We start from the raw sequence: 10,043 nt of genomic DNA, 5'->3' as shown, positions 1-10,043 counted from the left end.
TTTCATTACCCAAAGAAACTAATACCCGTGGATGTATTTATACCAAATAATAGTCTTTAATCCTTACTGCTTTTTTGATCCTATCGATGTTTAATCATGACTGCAAAATGAACTCCTTTATAAACTTGAATAAAACTGAAGCTTTGGTGAGAGAACCCACCAAAGAAAATCGGAAAGGCAGGAGTATTTGTTAAGAAACGTGAGATGCCCCGAAACCAAGAAGATAGAAGTGGAGAAGAAAAGAGGAGAAGAAGAGAGAAGGGGCATCTCACGATCTTCATCATCAAGCCATTTAGGCTGAAACAACAGAGAGCAAAAGAGATAGACGGGGATAAGAGGATAGACAGGGCGACTGACGGTGCCTTAACAGTATTTGCTACTTTACTTTCATCAATTTTGGGAGATGTAGAGAATTAGTGATCGAGTAAATGAGGGACGTCCCCATCTGGTTCACATGACAACTTCGCGGGTCCATCTGCTGACATTTGTTTTGATTATTTCAAACACATTTTTTTCCCTTTTCTTGCTCAGTCGTTCACAGAGACAAAATAATACCCATCCCTGATTGCATTTAATACGCAGGCGGGTAGATTATACATAAATTCCCCAATGTGGACAACCCATTGAATGAATCCGGGTCCTCTGTCTTCACGCAACGGCAATTTAATATGATGAAATTCTATATGTTTCTACAGGCCATCCTAGATTAACCGCATTAGCCGTGGTATTTTTTTTTGAAAATCTGTTTGGTCGGGGCGTCAACAAAGCAAATTAAATAGTAGAAGGCATCCCCGTAACAGAGCTTTTTGTTCTCCGAATCCGTAGTATATTTCGGTAGAATTCCATAATATACAAAAATAGATCATAATATTTGTTCGATGATTTGTGAATTACAAAAAAATATTTGAGAGTCACATAAAACTTTTTTTAATTATTTGAGAGTATCATTTTTGCGATTTTATCATCTAAAAGCCAATTGCAACATCAGATGAAGTTCAATGAATCGAATGCACTCAGCTTCTGTGATTCGAGTGGCATGTTGTGATATTCAAATTCATATAATGTAAACCAAGGACGAGACCATGGAAAATATTATTTGACAAATTTCCCGTCCCAAATATAAATATATTTTTCTGCTGATTATACTTAAGAAATTGCGATTTATTCTAGCTAAAATATTTTCCAGTAAAACGATTCTAATTTTTTTGTTTTCAGCGAAAAAGAAATATTGAAACAATTATTTTATTCATAATTAATCCTATTCAGTCACATATTGGATTTGCAATTGACCATATATTGGTTATGACGCATCAGATGCTGTTGCCAAAAGGTGACAAATATTACTTTTGACAAGCGTTCAACGAATAATTCTGATGTATACAAATCGCTTGAACTTTTAATGGTTTTAAGAGCATCGAAAAAATATGATAGTGTTAAAAGCATATTTCTGATCTCAATGGCCTGAACTTGTTTTCTGTTATGAAGCTTAATGAGTAGAAAGTGAACGCCAGTGAAAACAATTTCAGAAGATATTTTAAGCTATTGGATGTACCCCACGGATTTAAGGGTTTTATTTTTATAATACCACCGTACAAAAACTTAACGCATAGTAGCTCTTGATAGCCGGTGGAGTTCCTCTTCCTGCTCTCTCTACTGTTTATGACCAGCCTGTTGCTGTAGCAAAGATGCCGTTTTTCTTCGAGCCTACTCGAGGGATCTCTCTGTCTAGCTCTTTGTCTCTCTCTCTCTCCCATCTTTATTTCTTACTGAGTTAGCGTCGTTCGACTTTTCACGTCTCATAAATGTGGTTTGTATGACACGAGCGTGACAACGAACAGACAGGGAGGTATTTAATACTCTGTCTGCACAGATCTAAATTTCAATATTTTTACATTGTTTCTTAGTTCTTAGCTGCAGGAATATATCCAAATATGCTTTGGGGGGGGGGGTTCTGAAATCGTCCTGTTTCAGGCTACTTTAAGGTGCTTCGGGGTACGTTGAAAAGAGTTATCTGAATTGCGGATTGTTGGCTGGCGATCTACTTACCGGAAGTCTCTGAGTTATGCCAGTCACCTCAAGGGATGACAATCAAGTGTTCTATTGTCCTCTGTCCTAGATAATACATGTAGATAATGTCTACTAACTTTGTTACAGTTTTCCTTACCTTGTCCTCGCGAATCAACTCATGGCGGAGTCAAGGAGTCACGGGAATTAAGCATATTCCATGCTTATGAGCTCCTGTCATGCTGCTCTGCCTTTTTTATAGGATAGAACAGATTTCTGGGGTTTTCACATTGCGGGCATGAGCACGTTCTGGGGTTTTCAAGAAATAGTGGTCTAGCTCTCTTTCGAGCCTTCTTTACTAGTGGGGACCTCAGAGAGAATAGAGACATAGTGGCTGTCAGTAGTTCTATTCATATTCTATTTTTTTGCAGTCAACGCAATACTTTCTAATTTATTGTTTGATCTAGGAGAACTTTGGTGAACCCAAATTTTGGGACAAGAAAAAAATTCTTACCAAATTAAAATTACTATCTCTCCGTTTGAATTCTACGAGACTTAGTTGCATCAACATAGCTTGTTATACTTTGAAACATTCGATCTCCTCCTTCCAGACTCAGGTTAAAGGTATAAAGATGTGAAGCAATTTCCATATTTATGTGCGAGTGCCCATTTTGATCTTTCGTTAAAATACATGCGGCTGCTGAGTTGAAATAAGTTCGTTTGGATCCAAATTTTTCATCTGAAGTAGCTGTAACAGAAGTGGAAATTAAGATGGGAATGAAGAAGTTAAAACTTCCGGCAGGTCGTGAGGCTTTGGCAAACAATGTCAGGTCAATACTTACAACATAAGAGGGACCAGTTGGGTGCGATCAATATAATAAACTGCAAGAGAGAGAGAGAGAGAGAGATGGAACAAAGCCGATAAGAAAGTCAGGGTTTCTTTCTTGCCTCATGGATTCCAGACACCAAAGTTTCTTCTCCATTCATAGGTTCTCTCCCTCGTTCTTTCTTTGTCTATTACTCACTATGTATCTCTCGATACCTATTCGGGAATCAATATCTTCAGCCACATCTATCTTTTCTTTGAGACAGAGTTGACTGACCGGGATCTAACATCTAGAATTTCGGTTCCCTTGTGTTGATGACTACGCTAATCTTTTCCCCACTACATTTACTCTCGGGCAACTTTTTATCCTCTCTCTCTCCCCACTTCTCTCATTCTAAAGGGCCGTTTTCCGATATATACCATCTGCAGGACAAGACCGAGCCGTTCAAGAAACCTCTTCATTTATTTAAGTTCAGTACATAGAAGTACATCTCTCTCTCTCTCTCCCTCCCTCTCTCTCTCTCTCTCTCTCTCTCTCTCTCTCTCTCTCTCTCTCTCTCTCTCTCTCTCTCTCTCTCTCTCTCTCTCTCTCTCTCTCTCTCTCTCTGTACCTACCTTTCTCTATCCTTCTGCTGTCCACTGCATCGTGGGGTCACCTATTGAGAAATAACACAGCGTAGCCAATCGCCCTGAGTCTCCCTTTAATCAGTCACAAGGCGATATGCCTGCGTAGACGATGCAAAGCGGCAGTATAAGAGAGAAAGAAAGTACGAAAAAGATAGATAGAGACGGAGGGAGAAACAAGGGTCACAAACGGAGGGGAAGAGCGCGAGCTATGCCTTTTCAAGGGATCTCAACTGAGGCCTCGAAGATGCCGTCCCCCGATCTCTCCCTTCACATCAGCCCCCCAAGCGACGCGCCGACGCCAATCAACGGCGCCGGCGCCGCCCCCTTCTGGTTGCGCACCGGCGGTCTTCTCCGGCGACCTGACTTCCTCTATTCTCCAACACTCTTCTGTCAACAGAACCCCTCTCAAACCTCCGAGATCGAGATTAGAACGCCGATATGTGGAATCCCTGTGTATAGTTCTGACCCTTTTCCTTTCGTAACCGGCGATTCCAAGGCGGGAATCAGGCAGCAAATTCCATCAGTTGGTTCCTGGCCCTCTCCCCCGCCTTCCCTCTCCTATAACGTAGAAACCGCTGCACTTGGGCCTTCGTATTATCATCATCATCAGCAACTGCAGCGGCTGAGAATGAACGATGTGACGCCAGATCATCATCATCATCTTCCCGGCCTTCATCAACAGTCGGCCCAGCAGTTTCCCTTGGGCAATTTCGATGGCTGCCCCGCTGTCCAGAGAGCAGGGTTCGTGTCAAGGTTATCAGCGAAGAGGGCGACGAGAGCTCCTCGGATGAGATGGACAAGCACCCTGCACGCCCGATTCGTCCGCGCTGTTGAACTCCTCGGCGGGCACGAGAGTAACTTCCTCTCTCGTCCCCTCTTCATCCGTCCACTTCTCTTCTCATCATATATTGTTTTTCATCTTCTCCGCTTGTCATGCCAGGAGCAACGCCAAAATCAGTTCTTGAACTAATGGATGTAAAAGATCTCACTCTAGCTCATGTGAAGAGTCATCTGCAGGTAAATCTTCCATCAATTTATTTCGAATTCTACCGAGTTTGATACAGTGTCGTCGTTATAGCCCGGCGCTTGCATTCTTGGTATCTTCTTATTATCACCGTACCCTTCTTTTTAATGCACTTCTGTGGATCCATTTTGGGCACAATAACCGATGGACGCAGTCAATGAGTAGCTGAATGAGTGAATGAATGAGTAGATAGGCCTGCTGAACAAAGGGAAGAAGACTGACAAATGCACAGAAGGAATGGAGAAAGTAGCCATCATTTCGAAATAATAGAAGTCCTGCTTGGCGAGTCTTTCTAAAATGTCAAGAGATCGTAAACTGCGATCCTTCCGCTTCTTTAGCTTGTTCACCGTATTTTTCTGCATTTCTTCTCTTCACGTGCTTCTGCTTGTTCTCCGTATTTCTCCATCTTCTCCTCACGACACAGCGTCAAATTTGTGAAGCTTTCTGCCGAATCCTTTCCTTTGCCTGCCTTTCTTTTACATCCACATCTGGACCTTCCGTCCCACTCCATCTTTAAGAGTGCCTTTTCTCCTCTGCTCTTTGCAGATGTACAGAACTGTGAAGTCCACTGACAAGCCTGCAGTTTCCTCAGGTATCTCTCTCTCTCGCTGTCTCTCTCTTTCTCTCTCTGTCTCTCTCCGTCTTCTGTTTATCTGTCTCTCTCTCTAACTCTTACGCTGTGCGTGTGTTATTTCGCGTTTCTAATGTGGCTTGTTTCCTCTGAAGGGCAATCTGACGGGTCCGGCGAGGAGAACCCATCTATCTCAGATCTAAACCTAAGACGGATACTTGCAGCCCCGCACCGATTTGACTCCGACTTCTCCGCAACCGCCCGCATATCCACAGCCAGCAAGTGGAACAATTTCACAAGGTAACTTGATTACTGTTTTTATTTCCTGTTTTAGCGCTAACTCCCAATCACGCTCTCTCTCTCCCAATTATTTTCTCTCGTCTCCCGTCATCACTAATCTGTTCTAGATTTCCGGTTTATCTTTTTCCGAGGCGATCTCTCCCACGAAGTTTCTACTCAGATGTCTTTTACACAGTATGGCGTCAAATGTGGGGGAAAATCGTTTTACACGTCCAGTGTTTTGATTTGTCCTCTTGCTTGACTCTTCTCGCAGTAGTTTGTCTTTTTTTGTTCTGCGTGGCACACTTTCCAAACAGAGGTTAATCTGATTCATCCTTGATAGACTTTTCTCTCACTACTATTCTTCCTTCTCTACATAAAACAATTGCTCCTCGCACAAATCATAAAAGTAGAGCCTAGAGAGTCTCTCAAAATCTCTGAGTAATTTAACGCTTCTAAGGCGCTCAAATCTCGTTGCAAAAAAGAAACTTTATTTGGAGGATATTAATACGAAAGAGATAGGTAAAGTGCCATTATTCGACTTGAAAACCATTTTTCTGGAGTTGGAGGATTCGAAACATATATAGTAGGTTTCATAGAGGAACGTAAATCAGTATATATCTTTCGTCTGTTTGCACATTGCCTATCATTGTCTTTTCTTAACATTCAGAGGGAGACTTTTTTACTATGAGCAAATACCTCTGACGGCATTAAAGTATTGGGATCGAACAATAAGCCACTGAATGCCAATTTGCCTATGCACTGCCATGTTTTATTATTTTATTCTACTACTTACTCTTCCATTTTTTACGCATGGAGAAAGTTATGTACAAGGTATCCCCGTTTAGTCTCGAATTACGTCATATTAAGCGACACGGAGCAATTTACCTTTCTAGCAGGTTCCCAGAAGTCGATGCACGAAGGTCACTCAGCTTCTCTTCGCTGGCAGAGGTATCCATCACGTACTCTCTCTCTCTCCCTCTCTCTCTGTGTCCTCACTCTGTGTTTTATTTTATGTTTATACATTTATCTAGCTCACTCTCTCTGTCTGGTTATATCTTTATAAATTTATCAAGTTCACTCACTCTGTCTAGTTATATGTTTATAAATTATCTAGTTCATTCTCTCTGTCTAGTTTATGTGTTTATAAATTTTTCTAGTTTACTCTCTCTGTCTAGTCATGTGTTTATAAATTTATCCAGTTCACTCTCTCTGTCAAATTACATGTTTATAAATTAATATAGTTTACTCTCTCTGTCTAGTTATATGTTTATAAATTTATCTACTTCACTCTCTCTGTCTAGTTATGTGTTTATGCATTTATCAGCTTCACTCTATCCATCAAATTAAATGTTTATAACTTTACTTAGTTCACTCTGTCTGTCATACTTGAGTTTTATGATGATTTGGTCTATCTACGTCAACTACATTAGACCTTTCTACAGTTCCCTCTTCCATTTCCCGTCCCCAGTAATTGCTCCGAAAGGAACGAAATTTTAGAAAACTGATGTGGATGTGATTTGTACAGGAAGGGGGCGCCTCTCGTCCGAAACAGGCTGTCCAAGATCAGAGAAACCCTAATTTGGAGTTCACCCTTGGAAGACCAGACTGGGGTGCTTCGGATGATATCTTGGTTTAGATTTCAAGTGTTTAAAGAAATATAGCAGCCCAGGTAACTCAGAGCTGTTGGGAATCAGTCCCACGCCGCCATAGGAGGAGCAGCGTGAAGGTAGTCACACATGCAATCTCAAGTCAAAGCCGATTACCTCGTAGCCCACTTAGCAATAGTCATACTACTCCATCTTTGGGATGACCTCACCAATCCCTTCACCTTATTCATCTCGGTTCTTGAAGATGATCGCTGTACAGTTCACATGCATTCTCTTTATCTCCTGATTCATCGTCGACGCTGTTCGCGCCATCAACGACGCTCTTCACTGTGTAATTTTCACCGTTTGTCTGTTCCCAGCACCATCCCTGGCAACCCTTGCACCACCTTTCCTGTACACACTGTCACTAGCTCTTCTTGCTTCGTCCGAATCACCTCTGATGCCATCACCGGAGTCATCTTCCATGCCATCACCAGCGTGATCATCGACGTCCCACATAGAGGATCATCATAGGTATTCGACAGTTGACGACATCTTTATCCAAGCAGGACCTTCCACTTGATCCTGACATAGTCTCCACTCCTTTTCTCATCATCTCTCGACAATCCACAGATGAACCTTGCTCTGATACCACTAATCGGCAATCACTTCCAAACTGCTGTAGGAAAAGCAGTCCTAAGCTCGTTACACACATCAGAACAAAGACAGGTATTTTGAAGATATAGCAAAGGTGAGGGAGAAATGGAAGACATAGGTCTAAGGCAGCATATTCTTCAAGGATCATACGTGGGTTTTTATTTAGGGTCAAGAGAGATGAGCAGCCTAATGAAAAACTCAAAATGCAAAAAAAAACTGAAGAAATTGAAAACAAAAACTACAGACTTCTCAGTTTCTCAACCCTAGTAAATGTGTCAAAAAATAACTCTAGCAACTTGAATATTTCCATCATGTGCCAGAAAAAGGTGTACGGCCAGCAGGGATAAATAACCAAAGATCTACAACCAAACACATCAAAGCACAATGGACAATTAATATGACACAATTGATGGATATAGGGGAATACCTGGAGGTGCCATAACAGCGGAATCAACACCTTCAGCTCCTATAATCACCTTTGGAAAAGGTACGAACGGGATCCAGCAAGCCTGAAGCTTCCTCTATGGCTCAGGGACCTGGAAGACCAGGTAAGCAGCGCGTTGTCACAGGATGCTGGTTGCCCTAAATCGTATGCATTTATAGGGACGAGCAATAACCTCCCTTAAGCACACTAAACCCTAAGTGTACTCGTCTCCCATGGAAAAGACGATGATGCCCATAACCCATGAGGTCAACAAGGTAAACAATCCAACAACAATGAGTAAGCTAAACAGATGGTTGGATGGATGGATAGATAAATAGAAAGATAGATAGCCGTATAGGTAGATTTTTAGTTATAGGAAAAAGCAGGGATCAATCATACAGGAAAAATACAACATCAATGACAAACTAATGGGAAAAGAGGCTGTTATCATCAATCAAAACTTACTTACATCTCAGAACATCAGGATCAATCATACAGTTCTAGAGGTCATCCCTAGAGAAGTGAACGAAGGTGATAATCTAGGGCGTTGCAGTATCCTAAAACATAAAAAGTAGAGGAAACTACTCACCGATTGAATCCAGAAAATGCCCCTGACCCTGCTGGAGCATGGAAGGCAACGTTTGTAGCTTTACCTCGAAAAATGCCATGCCCATCATAGTTCTCTGAACTTTGTCAACTTAGTCTATTCAGCGCAATAGTTAAATCTATTAAAAAAATTATGAATGATTGATTGAGTGTACTTCTCTCAAATCTTATTTCTAAAGAGCAGTTTGGGTTTGTAAAAATGTGTGCTCGGTAAAATACGTTAGTCAAACATTAAATCACAAAATACCAGGTCAAAATATCATTCTGAAATTAGCTATGGAAAAGGCTTATGATAGAATAAGATGATCTTTTCTGTTTGAAATATTACGAAGGTTTGGTTTTTGTTCTGAATGGAAAGACATGGTTAGCATTTGGATTGAATCTAACTACTTTTTAGTGATAGTAGATGGAAATTGGACCCCATTTTTCCAGGCTTCCTGAGGATCAAGGCAAGGTGACCATATCTCGCCGAGTTTATTCCTTTTAGCTGAAGAAGTTTTAAGACAATATTTCCAAACGCATCTCTTTAGAAAAAACTGGTTCTTTCTTAACCAAACATGGTGATCCCATTAAATCAAACTGTTTATTTTCTAAAGTTACAATTATATTCTTGAACGAAAAAAATCCCTTATAAAATCTAATTAATTTCTTTAGAACCATATCACAACTAACAAGGACAAAAAATTAACAGAAAAAACGTGCATTTTATCTTGCTAAAAGATGCGCTATAGCAGAAAAACCAACTAAAAAAAATTATTTCATTTAATACATGCTCCCTAAAGTTTACTTATTTGGGTTGTCCCATATTCATTGGATACTATAGAGAAATTTATGTTTTCCATATTCATCGAAAGGAAAATTTTTATCCCCAGGTGGGTACTTTTTTTTATTAACCATGTTTTATACAGTATACTGATTCATACCCTCTCAATTTATAATATAACAAAGAAAACATCAAAGTATATTAAATTTGGAATAGAAATTTTTTTATATTCTAACAGTGATGCATGTTGAAGATGTCATTGGATATCCTCTAAAAAGTGTTTGCTATCCAAAGGAAAAAAGGGTATTGGTATTTGAAAATTAGAAGATGCAATGGGGGTGATGAAAATGAAGAAAGGATGTCTCTTTCATACAAGAACATCACATTGGACCAGACTTCTTAAAGACAAACATGAAAATTGGGATAATGTATGCAGTGCCAGGAATGTAACATCTTGGGTCAGAAAAATGCAACAAATGATGCAAGAAATGAATTATGTCATACACTGGAAAGTCGGACAGAGAATTGAATGTGTTTAGTTTGGATATGCAACCTCCCAGATGTATGAAGGCATGATAAATAGTTAATGGTGAGGTGTATGGTATGAAAAAATTGGGAATCATACCTTTATGATGTGGATTCCTGGAGGTCATGGTACATGCTATAAAAGAGT

The 10,043-nt window shown here is 40.4% G+C and overlaps 1 protein-coding gene and 1 long non-coding RNA gene across 4 annotated transcripts; one reads left to right on the top strand and one right to left on the bottom strand.

Moving 5' to 3' along the window:
* The first annotated feature begins 3,497 nt into the window (after nucleotides 1-3,497).
* Nucleotides 3,498-7,232, top strand: LOC144704731 (transcription repressor KAN1-like). Of its 3 annotated transcripts, none has more exons than XR_013581891.1 (6): nucleotides 3,498-4,311; nucleotides 4,398-4,474; nucleotides 5,028-5,073; nucleotides 5,208-5,352; nucleotides 6,155-6,282; nucleotides 6,860-6,953. XR_013581891.1 is itself a non-coding variant. In XM_078577252.1 (6 exons), the coding sequence occupies exons 1-6, from the start codon at nucleotides 3,567-3,569 to the stop codon at nucleotides 6,968-6,970; spliced, it is 1,179 nt and encodes a 392-aa protein (XP_078433378.1). In that variant the 5' UTR covers nucleotides 3,498-3,566; the 3' UTR covers nucleotides 6,971-7,232. The 3 variants fall into 3 exon arrangements, 2 of the variants coding, with proteins under 2 accessions (XP_078433378.1, XP_078433380.1); XM_078577252.1 differs by having other exon boundaries at nucleotides 6,228-6,282; nucleotides 6,860-7,232; XM_078577254.1 differs by having other exon boundaries at nucleotides 3,501-4,311; nucleotides 6,231-6,282; nucleotides 6,860-7,232.
* LOC144704732 (uncharacterized) lies at nucleotides 6,901-8,239 on the bottom strand. Its single transcript, XR_013581892.1, has 2 exons — nucleotides 8,005-8,239; nucleotides 6,901-7,599 (listed from the first exon to the last, which is right to left on the bottom strand). It is a non-coding gene; the product is annotated as an uncharacterized LOC144704732 (long non-coding RNA).
* Between the last annotated feature and the right edge of the window lie 1,804 nt (nucleotides 8,240-10,043).

This window comes from Wolffia australiana, chromosome 6 (genome assembly GCF_029677425.1).
Source record: "Wolffia australiana isolate 7733 chromosome 6, ASM2967742v1".
NCBI classification, from domain to species: Eukaryota; Viridiplantae; Streptophyta; class Magnoliopsida; order Alismatales; family Araceae; genus Wolffia; species Wolffia australiana.
This window is presented reverse-complemented; position numbering and strand designations above follow the sequence as displayed.